The sequence below is a fragment of the Oreochromis niloticus genome, linkage group LG2 (genome assembly GCF_001858045.2).
Source record: "Oreochromis niloticus isolate F11D_XX linkage group LG2, O_niloticus_UMD_NMBU, whole genome shotgun sequence".
In the NCBI taxonomy this organism is placed as follows: domain Eukaryota; kingdom Metazoa; phylum Chordata; class Actinopteri; order Cichliformes; family Cichlidae; genus Oreochromis; species Oreochromis niloticus.
Genome location: NC_031966.2, coordinates 25,117,444 through 25,139,346, shown reverse-complemented (window position 1 = coordinate 25,139,346; position 21,903 = coordinate 25,117,444). Strand labels below are relative to the sequence as shown.

Below are 21,903 nucleotides of genomic sequence, written 5' to 3'. Positions count from 1 at the left end.
GACCTTGATGGGCAGTACAATGGCAAGTGTTTCATTGTACTGTCTGTTATAATAGCAAAATAAACTATATCTGATTTAAAGAATTCAATCTTCTAAAAGCAGCCATCACTGATGGGGTTCATTTTATACTCCTGTAAGTTTTTAAAGTTTTGTGTAATGTTTTGGGTGAATGTTCGGTGGCTTTCACCCAGTGCCATTCAGGACAGGATGAGTTACAGTCATACACTTTGGTTTATTATAGTTTTATTGGATGATATGAAAATGTGCTCCAATACTGGACTTGATAACACAGCTGGTACATGTGCAAACAAACAAACAAACAAAAATCAACCCCCCCCCAATAAACAGCATACTATAACAGACTCCTCAATTCCCGTCAAAACACGGCTTCCCTATTTAATCACAAGGCAGCTTTAACACAAACTCCTCTACTTAACACAGATGTAAACTTGTGCAACCTACACTGAGCATGTTTCCTGTTAGTGATCAGTTTCAGACAAGAACACGTAAATTTAGACCAGACAGGAAGTAATTACTATTACATTTGACATCTGCTTTCAGTATCTTAGTATTAACTACTTAAAGCAGTTGTCAGTAGTCAATATCATCTCATTGGTACTAAGAATTCCAACCAAATATTGAACTCTCTTTGTCCAAATCATCTGATTCATTCCTGTTCTACATTCAGGTGAAAATTTTATATCCTTCAAATTTTTTTTTTGAAAATAATCTTTTTCGCAGATTGTGTTAAACCTCAACACTGAAATCATGGCAAAAGAAGAAAACATTAGCAAGATTGTTTCCACTTTTTCTATCAAGACAGTTGATATGGAGAGTTCAGTAGGCAAGATGAACAGCTAAACTTTAACATATAAAACTCAAAATGGATCTAAAAGTGACATGAAAACGATGCCATGAAAACAAACAAAAAAGTGTGCAAAGAGTAAGCTGGTTTTGTGTAGCAGAAACAAAGAGAAAGGTACAATTGATTCGGAAATGTGTGCACAACCTGCCATGGACTGACAGCCTGTCCAGGATGTACACCACGTTTACCTCTACGAAAAGCCCTGCTTGAGAAATAGATGGATGTATGAGATGCATGTGTACGTGTTTTTTACTGAATATGGAAATGCTTTTCAGTATTTTAGTATTTGAGATAATTTTTTAATCATCAATAAAGGATAATTTAAAACTTTTATCGTGTGCACTTCGTCTTATTTCTTCAAAGCATGTGATTAATCATTTAAAATAAAATTTTAGTGGAAAAACCTTAAAAAAGCTCACCATGAGAAACTCTGACCAGCAGCACCAGCAGTCCCACCACAGTGTTCATGTCTCCTCTCTGTTACGTGTCTGTCACCCAGTCAGCAACAGCGTGCAATGCATCTTATTAGAGATCATCAACAGAGGAGAAAGAGTGAAAACTTCAGCCAATAAGAACATTGTTATAGTCATCTTTATTTTTCTCTGAGGTGTAACTGAGGAGCTCTCATTTTACTTCCACTTTCATCACACCATAACTGGACATTTCTGAGCTGAAGAGAAGAAAACGATCCTTATAAGTACTGAAACAGAGAGCTGTTCTTTGTAAGACGATGCATCTCTTCTGCATATGTTTAAAGTGTGTCGTCACCTTAATAAAGATTTTTATAAAATCAGAACTCACTATCGTTACAGTTTTGGCCAAAAGTTTTGTTAGTGGTACAAATTATGTTTTTCATACTTGTTGCTTCAGTTTTCAATTAGATTGTTGTTTAAATGTTTATGATATAGTGACAATGATCTTTGACTTTTATTTAAAAGCTAAAAGCAAATAAATTGTTGCAGTCTGTTAAAATATATTAATAAGTTACCATATTTATTTATATACATACACATGAAACAGAAAAAGAGAGAGAGAAAGCAAGAGAGTATCACTGAGACTTTTTAAGACCTCTAGAAAGTCTGGAGAACTTTTGCTTAAGCCTGCTTTTAAACGAGAAAACCTGGCTTCTTGGGAGCAAAATGTAACAAAGTGAGATGACACATGACTTTTGTACATTAGTTTTTATTTAGCATTATGAGGTTTTTTTTTTTTTTCCATTTTACAAATTACAGGTTGTATGATCTAAGCCCCAGATCCATCTGTCTATTTTCTATTATGACATGTATCAGACTGTGTCAGAGTTTTTTTCTGTAATGTATTGGAACTATAGCCAGCCTGACATGGAACCTCTGGAGCTTTGATGATCTGCACACCTCAAATCAGGCTGGTCAAGTCCATCAAGAGAATAATTAATTGGCAGAGTTCTGCTGTATTTAGTTTGCTTTTGTAGGTCATTAATATGATATTAGATAAACACTGAAAGACACTTGTTTACTGATAATACACCACACCATTAGCATCATATTTATTGTCCCGGAGGGCCTGGAGACTATCCCAGCTGTCTTAGGGTGAGAGGCAGGGTACCCTGGACTGGTCGCCAGTCTGTCACAGGGCATGAATCTGATCACTAACAGGAAATATGGACAATGTAGGTTGTGCCAGTTTGTAGCTGTGCAAAAGAAGCTCAGCTGAGAGCTGCCTGCTGAGTTGACAGAGAGTGAATAGTGATGAAGCTCTGTTTTGTCTATATGTGATTCTATTAGCGGTCTCTATTATACCCTCACTGGCTTGCTGAGTAGAAAAGATGTTTAGATGCATGCCACCAGATAGCACTGTTCCTCCTGTAGTGCTCCTGTGAGGGCATGGATGCGGGGAAACTGTGCAGAGTCTTAACATTATTCTACTGATTTGTAAAGTACTGGAATATGGATATTTATTGAAGATATCAGTCTCAAAAACTGTTTTTTATATGGATGATGAATGGTTTCCTCTCTTCCTCTTAGTCACACATGAATTTAGTTTTTTTGAAGGCTTGAATGATGCATTTAAGTCACAGTGATGCCCTCTGCACACAAACAAATGCATGTTTACAAAAACACAGTCAGACAGGCTGAAACCACAAAATTACAAGTTGTACTTTGGGTAAAAATATGCCAATATTACCTTTACATGATGACAATTGTGTTTTTTTTTTACTTTTTTGTTTGTAAGTTAGGGGACTTCTTGATGGCTGACAGGATTGGGATGAAGTGTGGACATTTACATAGAATTATTTAACAAAAGTTAAAGAATTCATTAAAAATACTAGATTTAAGAAATAATGAGGTTATTCCTGATATCATAGAAACTAAATCTCTTTTTTCCCCCAGTAATGGAACATTCAGGATCAGTAATCTGAGTAAGAATGACAGTGGTAAATATTAGTGTAAAATCTTTTATTCAGATAGAAAATCATCAGTCGAGTTTAACATTTAAATTAAACACTGTTTATATATATATATATATATATATAATATATATATATATATATGTATATATGTATATACCTATATATGATATATCTCACACAAATGATATATGTCAGATACATGTATTTTGCGCTTTCCCACTTTTTCGTTAACGACTATAAAGAAATCAGATCAAAAGTCATCTGGGTACAGGGTACAGGATGATTGTACTGTGGGAACACCAAGTGGCAGAATAGTTATTCACAAGTGGGACACAAATATTTTGGTGACAAAACAAATATAAGATCCAATAGATGTACTGATGTTCTGTTGTGATAGAGAAGTGCAGTGAAAGTAAAGAAGATCCATAAATCAATATATATGAGCTTTGATGGTTGGTATTTTTCTGAATGGAAATCACCTGAAGCATCTTGACATACTTTCTCACTCTGTTGTGCAGTATGTATAAAAACACTGATTACTCAAATCATCTGATTTTTTAACATTGGCATACAAACAGTCATCTTCTGTAGGTTCAGTGTACAGAGGTCGCTTTGAAAACTTGACCTGGCCATACTCCACCTCCACCTCCTCCTCAGACTTTTGCTCCATTTCCTTCTCCCGGTGTTTCATGAACCTGACATCAGCGTAGGTTACTTCCTCATCATCTTCTTCATCTATATTGTAGCGAGAAGGAGTGACAAAAACATAGTATTAAAGTGACTGAGTGGTTTGACTTTTCACAAAACCTTTTTTATAAGATTTAAACAAAAATGCTCACAGTCTTGAAACTGTTTCCTCACATTTCTCGTTACTGTATTAAAGCCAGCTGATAAATGATACACTCAAAACTTTTGTTGTGATTTGGCGCTATACAAATAAAATTGAATTGAATTGAATTGAAATTTTACTGACATATGCCAGAATTATAAACTCTTGGCAGAAAATCAAAAATGTAGAGGTAGATGCTGGTGAGAAACAATATTTCATTTCAGCCTGTGTATTTCTGTAAATACCATCAAAATGATAATAAACCTTCTCGAATCTTAGAAAAAATGTAAAAAGGCAGTCTGAGCTACATGAGTATGAACAACAGGGATTTTCATACCTTTTTGTTTTGTAGGTTTGTTGTTTTGCTTTTTCCTCTGAGCCCAGATGACTGCTACACCCACAACTAATAAAATTAGGAGCGCTAAGAGAACAGAACTGATCAGTGACAAAATACCTGTTTTAACAGGACACAATACCAAACAATTCAGAAAACACTTTTTTTTTAATTAAGAAAGAACAAATTAGAAAAGAACATTAACGGATCTACTAGTAGAATGAATTTTCACTTACTAATGTACCACAGCTGAGACCTGCTGAAAGGTGGACTGAGGATATCAGTTGGCTTTTCAATTGGCACTCTGTCAGTCCCTTCAGTCACAGCAGTTTGCGTGATCATGGTAGGGTCTCGTGTTGGTTGTGTTGTTGGTTTAATACACAAGGTTATATTGGCTGCATGCACCCACCCTGATATCTGTGTCCCATTGACTGAAGTGCAGTTAATGAAAATGAAGCCTGAGAGCAAAAACAGATTATTTATGTAAGACAAAGTGACCAAAATGATCATATTTGTGATTATCACAATGTTCTCCCTCACCACAGGTGGATATCATCTCCTCTTTGGAGACATTACTGACGTTGTTCCTGACTGAGCAGACCAGACGTCCTGAGACGTGCTGTTTCAGAGTGATGATGTTAGTCTCATTATTTTCAGAAAAGAGCTCAGCATCTGTCAGTGTGCGTCCATCCAGAGTCCAGCTGTACTGAGGACTGTCCCCTCCCTCAGAGGAGCAGGACACCCTCCTCTCTCCCTGGGACAGACACTCAGAGACCAGCAGGACAGAGGACACAGGAGCTGAGAGAAACACACACAGATGAGTTTTGGTAGTATAACAGGATCCTGGTTATTCCTTATTATTGTAATTGAAGAACATATATACTGCTAAAATGCTATTACATGTATATCTATCAATAGCCTTAATTTCCGAGCAGGGAAAATAATTACCTTGAATAAACAAGTGTAAAGTCCGCTTGCCTGTTGATCGTGCATCTGAATCAAAGGTTTGAAGGGTATAATCACCACTGTCATTCCTGCTCAAGTTATTGATCCTAAATGTTCCATTACTGGGGGAAATGAGAGATCTGTGTCCTATGGTATTAGACAGAACATGTTTGGCTGACACATGTAGTAGTACTAATGAATTCTTTAAATATTGGTATTTAGGTATTTCTGAGGTTCCGTTCATCAGCTGTATGTCTACACTTCCTCCCAAAACTCCAAAACACTGAGCTCCATCCTGTCTGCCATCACAGTAAGTTTCCACACCTGTAAAAGAGAAAAAATGAAAGTCAAGAAAATAAAAAAATAATATCACAGTTTTGAGTGCTCAGTCTCTGTTAGAAGGTAAACATTTGCATCTGCAGCATGCAAATGCTTACCTCAATCAAAAATAGCACTTTTGTGGCTACTGTGTGTCTGTCTCAGTTCACAGTATGCAAATAAACATTTAGTATTTGCAGATGCATCACACAGGTTTGTCACTGAAAGACAGTAAGGTTTCAGCTGACATGTCTTTTGTAGAACAGCTGCTGTAGCTTCAGTATTCTGCCGTCCATGTTTTAAATGCTGCAATTCGTCTGTGCCGTTTTTCAACAAAAGAAAAGAAACAAAAAAGAAAAAAAGCTCCGCAATTATAAAATTGTTGTTTATGAATAAGTTCTTACCTTCATTTGCGACAAAGACCCTAATAATTTTAAAATGATTCAAAAGACATAATATTAAAATTTGTATTTTTGCCAGCATAGTGGTATAGATTGTCCAATCTAGTTATTTTATATGTATTTTTATTTTAGATAATATTTAATCAGTTCATCTGTGTTTACTTTCTCGTAGCCACAAAACATGAATAAAACATAGAAGTTTAGTATTAATGAAGCACCACATGGAAAAAATTTAGTAGCTCACCATGAGAGACTCCGAGCAACATGAGGAACAGTTTGAATACAGCTTCCATGTTCTGAATTTTATCTCTTTATGTTTTAAAAAACAAGCGTGAACAGGTCTCGATCTATCCTGTTAGTGATCAGCCTCAAAGGAGAACATGTGAAAACATTGAGGTGAGGTTTTACTGAAATTAAAATTATCTTTTCACATGCTGAGAGGAAGAAAGAAAGAGGTATCAGTTTTTCTTCCTCTTTTAGCCTTCAAGAAAAAAGATCATTCAGATGTGATGGACTGGGAGGAAGAGAGGGAACAATTTGTCATTCATACTCAACAAGACATAAAACAGTCAAGTGTTAACAGAAAAATAATTAATTACAGAAATAAGTTTCCATGAGAGAATAATCATAAGCTACATCACTGTAAAATACAGTTAAACCAAACTGGGTTTGAATGTTTACTATTTAATTTTAACCTAAACGTCAAAGCAGTGCTACTATGTCAGAACTATTTCTTGAACTATTGGCAGCCCCTAGTGGTAAAGAAGTTTCTTGTTGTTACAGCATTAACTTTAACTGGATATAAGGGGCTGAGCTGAACTTCTAACAAACAACCAAACGCCACAATTCCCCCTCCGCCAAACGTTACATTTGGCACATTGCAGTCAGACAACTAGAGTTTTCCTGGCAATCTCCAAACCCATACTAATCCATCAGATTGCCAGATGGAGACGGGCGGTTCTTCACTCCAGAGAACATGTCTAATGCTCTAGAGTTTAGTGGCACGGTGCTTTACACCACTGCATTCGATGCTTTCATTGTGTTTGGTGATGTAAGGCTCAGGTGCAGCTGCTCAATCTTGTGTTAATTGGAAGGTCACACGAAGTTTGGAGGTCTATAGCAAAAGACTCTGCAGAAAATTGGTGACCTCTGCACACTGTGCACCTGATGAACCTGTGCTGTGATTTCACATTGAATACCATTTCGTGGCTGAGATGCTCTCATTCGCAATCACTTGGACTTTGTTATAACAGCTGACTGTGGAATATCTGAGGAAGTAGTGAAGAAATTTTATGACTGGACTCGAAAATTGGCATACTATTATGATACCACGCTGAAATTTACTGAGGTCCTAAGAGTGACCCATCCTTTCACAAATTTTTATACAAGCAGTCTGCATACCTAGGTGCTTGTGGCCATGGAAGTGATTGTATCTACTGGAATCAATGATTTTAGTGGTTGAGTGAAAACTTCTGGCAAAATATCCTTCAAGCTTAGGCCTCTACCAGAAACCTGGGAGTTTTGAGGGTCCTGTGAAGTATCTTTGCTGTTCCTAGAACTGTACTCTTTTGGAAATCTCATACGACTATCTAGGAATGACATCGTGACCCCTAACTGGCTGTCACCTTCCACATCTTCCACCTTCCTTCAGTGAAACAGATGGTTTTAATGTTAATATATATCAATGTCATTTTCAGTATTCACAAGAAGGCACTACATGTGTACAGGTTGTAATAAAATACATTTATACGGTGCTGCTGAATCACACTTCTGAACTCATACTTTTTCTCATAATTTAATCTTCCTGTTCTGAAGCTAAAACTACTTTGTTATGGAGAGCTAATGGGCTAAAATTATTATATGCATAAAAGACACATTGTACAAGGTGTTACATTTTTCAGATGCTCAGCTTTTAAAATTTTCCAGAAGAAGTGAGAAAATGTTTTAACTCAGTAAATGAGCATTTAATGCTCCATGTGTTATCAGGGATGTATTGTTTTCACAGAAACAGAAGAAATACTGGTAGCACTTTATAATAATGTAAAACCATTAAGCATTGTTAAGGTTTTAGTATTGTATTAGCAAGTACTTAATTCATTAGAACTAGATGGAGGTATGAAATGCATGTGTGCATATTTATAACTGAATATGGAAATGCTTTTCAGTATTTTGGTACTCAAGATTATTTTTAATCATCAATAAATGATAATTTAATATATTTATTGTGTGCACTTCATCTTATTTCTGCAAAGCATGTTATAAGTCATTTAAAATGAAGTTTAAGTGGAAAAACCTGAAACAAACTCACCATGAGAAACTCTGACCAGCAGCACCAGCAGTCCAACCACAGCTTTCATGTCTCCTCTCTGTTACGTGTCTGTCACCCAGTCAGCAACGGCCTGCAATGCATCCTGTTAGAAATCAGCAACACAGAACAATTTGTGAAAACTTTAACCAACAAGAACATTGTTATAGTCATCTTAACTGAGGAGCTGTCATTTGACTTCTGCTTTCAACATTCAACAACTGGACATTTCTGAGCTGAAGAAAGGGGAAACAATTCTTAAATACTGAAACAGAGAGCTTTCTTTGTTAGACAAAATTGTATAACCACAGCCACATCTCTTCTGCATATGTTTGCAGCATGTCATCACCTTAATTTAGATAATCATGAAATCGTTACAGTTGTTTCCAAAAGTTTTGTCAGTGGCACAAATTTTGTGTTTCATACTTTTTGCTTCAGTCTTTTTTTTTTTGACTTTTTTTTTTTGACTTTTAAAATTTAATCGCTTTACACAAATCATGGTCACAATACAAAATGAAAATGTTGCGATTATACATAAAAAATAAAGCACAAAGTTAAAAGAAAAAAAAAGTCTTTAATTAGATTGTTGGTCACATGTTTATTTACATGTGACAATGATCTTCCCCTTTCGCCCCTGTGGGCGGTCTATCCTTCAAGCTTCCCAGATAGCAAGGAAACATTGAAACAATGTTGAGTCAATATCAGGCGACGTCATTGAATCAACGTTGAAGTGTGACGTTGACCCAACGTCACTCTTGCACCCATTTTTAACGTTGAAACAACGTCAGGTTTTGATGTTGAATCAAAACTGGGAGCTTGAGGGTCCTGCACTGTATCTTAGCTGTTCCTAGGACTGCGCTCTTCTGGACAGGGATTTTTTTCCTGGGATCTGCTGGAGCCACTTGCCTAGCTTGTGGGTTATTGCACCGAGTGCTCCGATTACCACTGGGACCACTGTTACCTTCACCCTCCATATCTTCTTGAGCTCTTGTCTGACCCCTTGGTACTTCTCCAGCTTCTTGTGTTCCTTCTTCCTGATGTTGCTGTCATTCAGTATCACTATGTCTATCACTACAGTCGTCTTTGTCTGCTTGTCTACCACCACCATGTCCGATTGATTAGCCATCACCAATTTGTCCGTCTGTACAAGTCCCACAGGATCTTAGATCAGCCATTCTCCACCACCCTTGGTGGTGTCTCTCATTTTAACCTCAGGACTTCCAGGTTATACTCGGCACAGATGTTTCTGTATACTATGCCAGCAACTTGGTTATGGCGTTCCATGTATGCCCTGCCTGTTTGCATCTTGCACCCTGCTGTTATGTGCTGGATTGTCTCAGGGGCATCTCTACACAGCCTGTACCTGGGGTCAGTGGCGGTCCTAGCCTGTTTGGCGCCCTGGGCGAACACTCCCTCTGGCGCCCCCCCCCCCCACACACACACACACAAAACATGTTAAGGATTGTACATTAACATAAAACTGTTGTCCACACACACATATGAAGAGAGAGAGAGAGTATGCATAGTATGGCTACCAAACAGCCATCATAATTCATCATACAATGAGAACAGGACAAATCAACAATTGACAATGACTAATTAATATTAAAATCTGTAACATAATGTATTGTTTGGAGTTTAGTCTGTTACTGTTACTATTTTGTGGGCAGTTGTAACCCACATTATTTCCTTAGGGATTAATAAAGCATTCTGATTCTGATTGTTTCAGGATGACCTGCCATTATCCAATGACACATCTGCTTACCTGTATCATTTGTTCGTTTCTTCTCCTCTTCTTTTCTCTTTTTTCTAAACTGAGCACCTGATGGCTTTGAACTTTTCTTGTCCATCTTCCATTGGTTTTAATTTTGCACTCCAGTATGAACACCCATCCCTCAACCAGAGGATCACCACAACATAACGTAACAGACCTACACCTTAGTTCACAGATTAACTTTGTCTGGGGTTTATTTCTGGGATTTCACACAACCCAGGATTCTAATCATGAATACATAATGGGCTTGGATTTACAACATTATGAATGAAATGTGCTCTATCTGGAAGCAGCAGGGCTCTCCTCCCCTTTCGACGGGTTATGTGTGAGACTTTAAATCATCAAACTGTAAATTATAAATTTTAAATTGTTATTGATCCCTTTACCCCGAGTCCTAAAGTGTATATTTATTTTCTTACTCTACTATATTTATTGTTCGTTTACTTGCACTGCTGTAACTGGAGCCTCGTCGTCTCGTCTCATATACTGGACTGTATGTAGCGGAGATGACAATAAAGTTTACTTTGACTTCAGCAGCGTGCAGGCGCACCGAGGGCTCTCGCGCTCAGTTTTCGTGTATAGAATTTCGAAAAAACATCGGTGCAAATTATAAGTCTGTATCATAATGTCCGGTGTTTTCGTGTTTGTTGTTTTGTTTTTATTTTGTTTTATTTTGCGAGTTGGTTATTAGATGCTGCTCCAGCCAGCCAGAGAATCCCCCGCCGCCCCGCCCTCTCCTCCCTGTGCCCCAAGCAGCAGGCGCACCTCGCAAACGGAGGGCGCCCTTACTCCCAGCAAATGGGCGATAGAAAACCGATCGGTGCCTATGACATTCCCACTATGCGCTGGCTGCCGTCGGGGCAGCATGAGTACGAGCATTTTTTTTTATTTTTTATTTTTTTGCCGATGCCCGTGATGCCGCCCCCATCACGATGCCGCCCCGGGCAACCGCCCGTGTCGCCCGTATCTAAAACCGCTACTGCCTGGGGTATTGCATGGTGTGATAGACCCCAGCCTCTAAGGATCTTAGAGCTTGTTCCTGTGCTGCCATGATTAGTACCTCTGTGCTGTCTTTCACTCCAGCTTTGTCTAGCCCAGGGGTCGGCAACCCGCGGCTCCGGAGCCGCATGCGGCTCTTTAGTCCTTATAGTGCAGCTCTGCGTGGTTTGGGAAAATAAATTAGAAGTATTTCGCTGAAGTGTATTTTATTTATGTTAGTTCTTTTAAACTTGTAGTTCTAAATTGGAAGATTATTGTGATATTGAAATATAAATATAAAATTATATTCTATTATTTTTCCTCGCTCAATATAAGCGTCACACTCGCGGAAGCCGGTATTCCCGCCGAAACACCGTGCATTTATCGAGACTTTCAACCCCAGGTAGGCCAATTATGGATCTTCGGATCCACATTATGTCAGCAGCTCCACCGTGAACTATGTTAAAGACAAGCCACTGCTCACGCCACACAGACGACAGATGACAGCTTACAGTCCTGTGTAAACTGACTTCGCACAGCACCGATTAGCAGATGCTGTGAGCTACGGAGCCCCGCAGGGGACATGGGAGAAAAAAAAATTAAGACGGACTTTTGCGAGATCTCGCAAAACAAACTCGGGATCTCGCAAAACTTTTGCGAGATCTCGCAAAACTAACTCGGGATCTCGCAAAACTTTTGCGAGATCTCGCAAAACTTTTGCGAGATCTCGCAAAAGTTTTAGCCGCATTCGGAGGCCGCTAGGTCGAGGCCGACCGGGAGGTCGAGGCACGACGTGCCGGGAGAGCGGTGTTTCTCCCGGCTGTAGTAGGTCTCGACCTCCCGTTAGCTTCGAGATGGTGGGTGTCAGATCTCCGAAAAACGTCGGAGCACTTTTGCAAATATGTGATGTCTTGTAAACCGCGCAGATATTTGACATTTACACAGCTACATTCACGCCTCAAAATATCTTAAAAGTTTATTTTGTGACCCAGAAAGAGTAATATTACGACTAAGTAGCTGCCGGGGGAGGGCCAAGATGGCGGAATAAGCGGTTGTACAATCTGCGGGTCTGATTAAGAAACGTGATTTTGATGTCCTGAAAAATACTTTACTGACAAACAGTTACTCCAAAAGGAAGTAGAACGCAAGCGAAACCCCCTGGAAGTTACTTTGACAGACCCTCAGACGGACACAAAGATAAACTTAGAGCGATAAAAATGGCTAACCCCAAGCTAGCAGGTAGCCTTTCCGACCACGATTACAACCTTGCTGCTATGCAAGAAGCATGTGAGGAGGAAGATATAGAAGAGATGGAACTTCAGAAAGAGATCGAAAGACCCATGGGTGACCACACTCCGTTACCAAGTCCCAATCCCAAAAAATTGAAAAGCAAAACTACCGGGAAGCAGGTGAGCATCGAGAATATATATGAAGTTTTACTTGGCTTCACAAAGAGATGCGAGGAAAGGTTTGATTCGCTTGAAAAGAAGTTGGAAGCCTTCGAACAACGCATTGAAGTAAACACACAGGCGACCCAAAAAAACAGAGAGGAAATTGACAAGCTGAAGTCGAAGGTGGAGTCGCTGATAAAGGAAAACAAAGAATTAAAGGAGAGCTGTCTGGAGAGTGCACGTTACCGCAGAAGATGGGACCTCAGAATTTTGGGTCTGACAGAGAAAGAAAACGAGAATACACGTGAAACAGTGATCGGCATTCTAACAAGAGTGGTTCCTGTGTCAGTGGAAAAACTGCAGCTCATGGTTGATACAGTACACCGACTGGGGAAGAAAGACAATGCGGTGAGCAACAAGGTGCCAAGACCAATCATCATACAGTTCAGCATGAGGACGGCAAGGGATGAAGTATGGAGGAAATCCAAAGAGGCCAGGGTCTGCAAAGAACTGAACATAAAATTTAAAGAGGACTTCTCCAAAGAAGACCGTGAAGCTCGGATCAAGCTGTGGCCCAAGGTGCAGGAAGCTCGAAACAACGGCAGAAGAGCATTCCTAAAGGAGGGTTATGCTATAATAGACGGTAAAAGGATTGATCCGTGAGATGCACTTGAAGAAGTCACTACAAGTTAACTAAAAAATGTGGGTATGTATGTATGTGTGTATATATATGTTTATATATACATATTTATTAAAAATACATAAATAAAAAATATGGGAGGGTCAAAAAGCAAAGTCGTAGTTAAATGTGAGCTATGCAGAGCTAAAATTGCTACGTATATAAAGGGGTAGTACTGTGATAGGGTCGGAGTACTGTTATGATTACATAGGTAGGACACTAGGCTTATTCCTGCTTCAAGCACTTTTTTTCTTCTAGTAAGTGCCAAAGAAGCCGTTACTGTTCTTGTTTTGTATTTTGTTCTTGCGTTTTTGTTTTTGTTTTTCTTATATATGGCTGTTCTATTAAGTTCCTTAAATGTTCGAGGTTTAAAAAACAATGTCAAACGTAAGGCCATGTTTCTATTCTGCAAGGAAATTAAGGCAAACATTTTGTTTTTACAAGAAACACATTCTGGTAAGGAAGAGGAAACATTTTGGAAACATCAATGGGGAGATAGTATTCTTTATTCACATGGTACTACTCACTCAGCAGGAGTGATGATCTTATTCAACAAATTTGCAGGGAGAGTTATCGATCATAAAAGCGATGGAATGGGGCATTGGATCATGGTGTTGGTAGAAGTCTGTGAACAGAAAATTATTCTTATTAACGTGTATGGATACAATAACAGGTCTCTAAATAGAAACATGATGTCAAACTTAAGTAAATTAATTGCAAATTGGAGTACTACATATGGTTCTACCCAGGTAATAACTGGAGGCGATTTTAACCTGGCTCCTAACTCATGGCTTGACAGGGAACCACAGAGAGGGAAACAACCAGAACACGATAGCATTATTTGGGACTTTTGTACAACAACTAATATGATCGATTATTGGAGGATGACAAACCCAAATACGAAGAAATACACTTGGTTTAGTCCATCAAATAAAAACGTATGTTCAAGATTAGATTATTGGCTTGTCTCCCAAACAGTATCATCATATGTTACGAAATGTGAGACCCAGTCAACCCCACTTACTGATCATTGTCTGATAAGTCTCTTATTATCTCTACGTAAACAACAAAGATCTGAAAACATATGGAAATTTAACAATAGTTTATTACAAAACGAAGACTTCTGTACACAAGTTAAAAAACTTAAATCAGAAATTAACAATATGAGCATGACTAATGTCAGTAAATGGGAATGGTTTAAATATAGTGTTAAACAATTAGCTATAGAAACGGGAAAGCAAGTGTCTGCCCTACGCATACGTGAACAGAAAAATCTAATTGAACAAATTCATTTATTATGTGGTAAGCCTTGTATGACTGCAGAAGAGTCAGAACGCTTACAATCTTTACAAAATCAGCTAGATGAGGTGTACTTGAGTAAGGCTAAAGGAGCATATGTAAGGTCTAGAGCCAAGTGGATTGAGCATGGGGAAAAAAATTCATCTTATTTCTATAGTCTAGAGAAGCGTAGACAAACAAAGAAAAAAATAACTAAATTGAGTAAGGATGGCACTATAATAGAGGAACCAAACCAAATTAGTGAGGAAATTAACATATTCTATAGTAATCTGTATAAACCAAGAACTGAAAAAGAAAATGCAGACATCTTTTTTGATATGATTAAAGACCAGGTAAAAAAATTGGAAGAGGATGATAAAACATGGTTAGAAGAAGATTTGAATATATCCGAATTAGATACAGCTCTAAAACAAATGAAAAATGGAAAATCGCCTGGAATTGATGGTCTAACGATTGAATTCTATAAAACCTTTTGGCAAGACATTAAAGATTTGTTATTTAATGGCTTTTTGGATTGTTTAAAAAATGAAGAACTATCCCCAACAATGAAAACAGGATTAATAACCTTATTACCCAAACCAAACAAAAATTTACAAGTGCTAGACAATTGGAGACCCATAACACTTTTATGTAACGATTACAAATTATTAGCCTTAGTATATGCAAATAGGATCAAGAGCGTCTTAACCAAATTAATTGATGAGTGCCAATCAGCATTTATTAAAGGAAGGCAGATTCATAATAACATAAGATTAATATTAGATATCATTGACTATCGATCCTTTATTAATTCAGAAAGTTTAATACTATTTATTGACTTTTTTAAAGCATTTGATTCAATAGACCATAATTTTTTATTTAGATCTTTAGAACTTTTTGGATTTGGAAACAAATTTTGCAAAGTGATCAAACTGTTCTACAAGCAGATTTATAGTTATGTTTCGCTCAATCCAGGCATAACATCTAGGATAGACATATTCTGTGGAATTCGACAGGGTTGCCCAATTTCTCCAAAATTATTTATTCTTTGCACTCAATTAATGGCTTACCTCATTGTGAACCATTCAGACATCGAAGGAATAAATATTTTTGATATTGAACTGAAAATAAGTCAGTTTGCAGATGACACAGTAATATTTTTAAAGGATAAATCAATACTTGAGAAAGCATTGAATGTCATTTCAATTTTTTCTAAAGCTTCAGGCTTGTGTCTGAATCTAAAGAAGTGTGAACTTTTGCCACTTTATGATTGTTTGGAAAATAGCATGAGGACGATTCCAGTGAAAAATGAAGTCAAGTATCTAGGCATCTACTTAAACAAAGACATCAACACTAGAGAATCAAAAAACCTAAAAGACAAAATTGATGGCATGTCCAAAACACTAAATCATTGGTTAACGAGAGATATTACAATTTTTGGACGCAATCTATTATCCAAATCAGAGGGCGTCTCAAAGATGGTTTATCCAGCATACTCATTATACATTACCCCGAAAAGTATTAAAAAGATTAACTCTATAATCTATCAATTCATTTGGCGCAATAAAACACATTACATTAAAAAATCACAACTTGTCAAAGATTACGCTAAAGGTGGTATAAAGACAATTGATTTTCAATCAATGGTTGGAGTATTTAAAATAAACTGGATAAAAGCCTTCCTCTTGAAACCTGACTCCATATGGTTCCATATCCCTAAAAATATTTTCAAAAAGGTGGGAGGGTTGGATTTTCTCCTGAAATGTGATTTTGATATATTGAAGTTGCCTGTGAAACTGTCAGAATATCATAAGCAGGTCTTGTCTTATTGGAAGATGGTTTTTGCCCATAACTTTTCACCACATTGCTCCACCTTGTGGAATAACAGAACAATTACAATCAATAAGAAGTCATTGTTTATTAAAGAGTGGTATGAAAAAAACGTAATCTTTATAACAGACTTACTTGATGAAAGGGGTCAGTTTCTCTCAGTGGGTGTTTTTAATGCTAAGTTTAACATTCAGTGTTCCCTTAGAGAATATGACAAGGTTTGTAAGGCAATCCCCTTACCTCTGTTGAGTTTGATTCAAGGCTATTTATATTACTCTAAGGCACAAATTAGTTTACCTTCTTTACATCTAAATCAGATTCCTTTGACTGATAAAAATTGTAATAATAAAACCATGAACAAAATATTTAAAAACAAATTATTTCACGACTTTAACAGTAACACAAAATTAAAAGGGAGTAATGTTAAAATAACGAACAAATATACGCACTTTTTAAAATGGCCTATCCCCCCCAAAGTCAAAGAAATGCAATTTAAAATAATTAATGGATATTACCCAGCAGCTGAAATGCTTAAAAAAAGGTTTGGGTTTGAGGTGGAGCCATGTGGATTTTGTTCACAAAATGTGGAAAGTATTGATCATTTGTTTTTTTCCTGCTCAGTAACGACTGACTTTTGGCAGGATTTGGTAGACTGGTTGAGTATAAGAATGGATGGGATGACCCCACTGACTCTAACACAAGTTTTATATAATAATGGTGATCCATCTAAGGAACTATCCATGCTCCACAAGGTGGTGATAATTATGGGCAAATACCACATACACAAATGTAAATGGCAAAGTAAAAGACCTTCCCTAACTGCATTGAAGACTGAATTAAAATCCTTTTTGTCATCTTTAGAATTACTGAGGGATTCATGTAAAGAGGCTGCTTTGATATGTGACAATGGGACTCAATTTCTATCCTTTTAATGAATGTGTTTTTTTGTTGTTGTTTTTTTTTTTTTTTGTTTTGGTGTACTAAGTAAGCCACATGTATGTTAAAGTGTTCACAGAAAGGAAACTGTTAAATGTCATAAGAATGGCCTTCATATATTTATATATATATATATATATTTTTTTTTTTGTTTTGTTTTTGTTCTTGTTTGTTCTTTTTGGGGGGGGTTGTATTTTTTTTTCTTTCTTTTCTTTTAGTTTTCTCCTATTTCGTTTGGTTTCTTATTCAACTTTTTCAAGATGTTGTTGCACCAATGTTGTCTCCCAACGAGAGATTGTAAATGTGTGCATAAATTTAATAAAAGTATGGAAAAAAAAAAAAAAAAAAAAAAAAAGACTAAGTAGCTGCCGCCATTGTTGGAATTCAACTTTTGCGGGATCTCGCAAAAGTTTTGCGAGATCCCGAGTTACTATTGCGAGATCTCGCAAAACTTTTGCGAGATCCCGAGTTTGTTTTGCGGGATCTCGCAATAGTTTTGCGAGATCCCGAGTTTGTTTTGCGAGATCCCGCAATAGTTTTGCGAGATCCCGAGTTACTTTTGCGAGATCTCGCAAAAGTCCGTCTTAATTTTTTTTTCTCCCATGTCCCCTGCGGGGCTCCGTAGTGAGCAGAGGTTCAGGATCAGAAGTCCCATTGTAAACACATCACGGCAGACTCGACGATGTTTGCATGAACGCGCTTTTCAGCATCTCTTTATTGACCACTTTTCACACACGGTTGCTGTACGCATACAGCCGGCTGTAGCTTCCGCAGCTCACTCACAGCCCGACACACACCACCACCAACAACAGCAGAGAGAGCACAGACTTTAAGGCGGCGAGGCGGGATTGCGGGTGCCGCTCAGGTGCGTCCGCCTCCGCTGCAGACCACGCCCCCGCCGCACGCATTAACCAGGTAAAATACATATAGGGCTTTGGAGCGTGATGTCACTGGAGGTGGGCCACGCCCCTTTCCGCCATGACAGTAGGCTAGACACAGGATACAGCTTCAGCTATGGTTCGTACGTGTTGTGTTATCAGTTCAACGTTTGATCACACGATCGTGAAGGCAAGAAGCTGGATAATGGGCTCTCTTTTCATCGTTTTTCAACCTGGAGGCAACGTGAGGGATCCCATGTATCCGATATTACTAAACAAAGACGTCAGGCTTGCATTGCAGCGGTGAGACGAGCGGATCGAGTTCTGTGCAATCCCCAGCTTTTTGTTGGTTTGGTCTCCGCATCTTCTTTCCGGTGAGTTCTAAATTAATTCATATCACTATTAAAATGCTTTTAGTGTTATTTTCAATGTGCTGAGGTCATAGATAATGAGATAAAACATGCTAATGTGTGATGCTGCAGAACCACGTCATGTCATCATGTCGACTGAGTAGCTTATGATTTAGCATTATTGCAGGCAAACCAGCATATGAAATGGATGTAACAAATCCAGACTGGGCACCAACACTGCTCATGGGCCTCTAAAAACATACTAAATTGCTCTCATTGTACACTAATCCGCACATAACTTCCAGATGAATCACACACCTGTCATGTGCACTAATTTTATCTTACCGCCTTTGTCCTATCCCGATCTTTGCATACCTTGTCTGTGGAGTCAGCGCATACACAGCAAACCAGTTTAAGAATTATAAATCCCTGGAGGCCCACATCCAATTCACGAACGGCTGGGTGCAAGATTTGTCCATCTTTATGCCTCCACGCTGCGACAACTGTACGTTGTCGTTAAGACAAAGGTAAGTCGGTTTGAACATGATAACTTTCTAAACAACTTCCTTGTTACAGTTTTTGATTTGCACGTACAGCCAAACCATCTATATTAGCCTTGGTTCATTACAGACCTTTTATTAAAAGTGGTTTTTGTGTGTTTCAGGTACTGCACTCACAACGACTGAATGAAACTGCACTGTGACCTCGTTGTGTTGACACAGAGAGACCTGTCATACGCATCTTCCCTGATGTGGATTTCTGGGAACCACGTTTAAAGCAAGCACAAGACTTCTTTCTTAAAGTGTGTCTTCCTGAACTTGTTGGGAAATACTTCTCCAAACAATGTGCTGCTCTAAATAGCCTGTAATGTTTCATTTTGTGGTTCAAGATTGATGCCAGCTGTGTGTTGCCATGTAAATAGTTTGCATTTCATTTCTATGTACTTGCTAAGTACATGTGATAAGATCAAGAATAAAAAAAAACAAACATGTATACTATTCTTTTCTGTTTTATTGAAACTACTTCACACAAAGTACAATTATTTACAATGAACTACACATGCAACACAACAGCTTTATGAATACTCAACAAGAGCAAGTTTCATTTGGCGCTGGTTTGACAACCACACTGGGGCACATATTCACCAAAACACAGCAAACCTTAATCTTATCAAGCAGTGTTGTGTTTATTTCTGCTCTGCCCTGTTCATTGCACACACAATGCTTCGTCTGCCCTTTAGCTTCTGTGATGCTGTCTGTCCGATCACCACTGTCCACATTTACAGGTGGTACCTCAACCTCCACTTGTCCAACACAACTGCTGTCCACAGCTATGACATTGTAATTTTGTTGTTGTTCTTCTGTCAGATCTTCATCGATTACTTCTGCAGGGGGAACACCTTCAGACTCTGCAGCTGCATAAAAGCCTGTAAGATAAAATTAGTGCACATGACAGGTGTGTGATTCATCTGGAAGTTATGTGCGGATTAGTGTACAATGAGAGCAATTTAGTATGTTTTTAGAGGCCCATGAGCAGTGTTGGTGCCCAGTCTGGATTTGTTACATCCATTTCATATGCTGGTTTGCCTGCAATAATGCTAAATCATAAGCTACTCAGTCGACATGATGACATGACGTGGTTCTGCAGCATCACACATTAGCATGTTTTATCTCATTATCTATGACCTCAGCACATTGAAAATAACACTAAAAGCATTTTAATAGTGATATGAATTAATTTAGAACTCACCGGAAAGAAGATGCGGAGACCAAACCAACAAAAAGCTGGGGATTGCACAGAACTCGATCCGCTCGTCTCACCGCTGCAATGCAAGCCTGACGTCTTTGTTTAGTAATATCGGATACATGGGATCCCTCATGTTGCCTCCAGGTTGAAAAACGATGAAAAGAGAGCCCATTATCCAGGTTCTTGCCTTCACGATCGTGTGATCAAACGTTGCAACTGATAACACAACATGTACGAACCATAGCTGAAGCTGTATCCTGTGTCTAGCCTACTGTCATGGCGGACAGGGGGCGTGGCCCACCTCCAGTGACGTCAACTCCAAAGCCCTATTTAGGCAGAATTTTGCAAATATCTATTTTTCATTTTTCAGCAGCATAGAGCTTTTTTACCAATTATTTTTTTAAAAGTCAGGTCAAGGCTCCAAAAGCCCAAAGGAGATATAAGGGAGGCGGCTCACAACAGTTTTTGTTTGGTACATGGATCATTTTAGTTCAGCTGGGTGTCTTTGCTTTTGTTATATTTCTTTAAGAGTTCAAAATGTGTTGATTACATAAATAAAATGTAATTTTCTCTGTAGCACTTTATGGATTTCATAAGCAGCACACCTTAGTTGTTCACACAAAGGTAGAAAACAATATATACAGTGTTATCTTCCTTTTAGATGTCAAAAAGTATTTGCCCCTGGTCTAGCCACTGGTAGGATTTCTGGATGTCAGCCACTTCCTCTGTCTGCTGATTGTAGGGGAGACCGGGGATAGTTGTAACGTGGGTCAGTTGTAACTAGAGATGGACCGATCAGATATCGGTATCGGTCCGATACTGACCTAAATTACTGGATCGGATATCGGAGAGAAATAAAAAATGTAATCCGATCCATTAAATATCAAAAAAGCACCTCACAAAACTTGCGACACGGCGTAACTCGGCTCATAACCGTAGCATGTAGGAGCAGTGTGCCTCACGTGATAGAGCGGCTGTGTGTATTTGTAGCCTCCTACCAAACCAGCATTTCATCTCGAGGAAGTTATCCCAGAGAGAAGTAAAGCAAGTGTGTAAATTCATCCCTGAATGTTTGTAAAGCGTTCCCATGTTAAGCTTAACAACCGATATATGGAGCGACTGCCTCTCTCTCTCCCTCCTCCTGCCGCTACTTCAATCGTGAAACTGATCAATGATCAGCTGATCGGCTTTTCTGTCGCGAGTCCGTCTCTCTTTTTTGTTTTTGGCCCACTTTGCACCAGAAAGAGGAAACCAGCGGCTGAACAACAGCAGCACGTTTAAGCTTGATAAGCTGTTGTTAGAATTTATTTAATATTACTTTCTACACCAGGATCCTTTTCTACGTAGCTGACGGCTGGTAACTGTGCAGGGGCGGATCTAGCAAAGTTTAGCCAGGGGGGCCGATAGGGCATTAACAGGGAAAAGGGGGCACAAAGACATACTTTTCTTTCTTATTCTCATTTAAAATGTCTAGCTTTTAATAAATAATTATCTGATTCTTACACCCAAAGTTTTAATCTGATGTAAAATGTATAGAAGTCCATTACTGTATATAGTAACTGTATATAGTAACTATTAAGTCTAATATACACTAGTAAGCTATAGTACTTTTTCCTTTGGGAAGGTACCATCTGTGCAGTCTGCAATTCTGTTGAAGAAAGATGTTGAATCTATTTA

The 21,903-nt window shown here is 38.3% G+C and overlaps 1 protein-coding gene and 1 long non-coding RNA gene across 4 annotated transcripts in view; one reads left to right on the top strand and one right to left on the bottom strand.

The window, feature by feature from the left end:
• Positions 1-3,435: 3,435 nt before the first annotated feature.
• LOC102080282 (uncharacterized) overlaps positions 3,436-21,903 on the bottom strand; it is a 77,432-nt gene continuing 58,964 nt past the window's right edge. The window contains exons 1-6 of one of the 3 annotated variants that reach the window (XM_019366770.2): positions 6,326-6,461; positions 5,366-5,686; positions 4,958-5,215; positions 4,654-4,875; positions 4,421-4,504; positions 3,436-3,989 (exon numbers count right to left, since the gene is read on the bottom strand). In XM_019366770.2, coding sequence (XP_019222315.1) covers positions 3,757-3,989; positions 4,421-4,504; positions 4,654-4,875; positions 4,958-5,215; positions 5,366-5,686; positions 6,326-6,374 — 1,167 coding nt within the window. In that variant the 5' untranslated portion in view covers positions 6,375-6,461 and the 3' untranslated portion in view covers positions 3,436-3,756. Of the gene's footprint in view, positions 3,990-4,420; positions 4,505-4,653; positions 4,876-4,957; positions 5,216-5,365; positions 5,687-6,325; positions 6,462-8,389; positions 8,587-21,903 lie in introns of those variants that run through there. The other 2 variants (XM_019366767.2, XM_019366760.2) reach the window with 2 other exon arrangements.
• On the top strand, positions 18,455-19,204 carry LOC112841791 (uncharacterized). Its single transcript, XR_003213161.1, has 3 exons — positions 18,455-18,504; positions 18,873-19,007; positions 19,145-19,204. It is a non-coding gene; the product is annotated as an uncharacterized LOC112841791 (long non-coding RNA).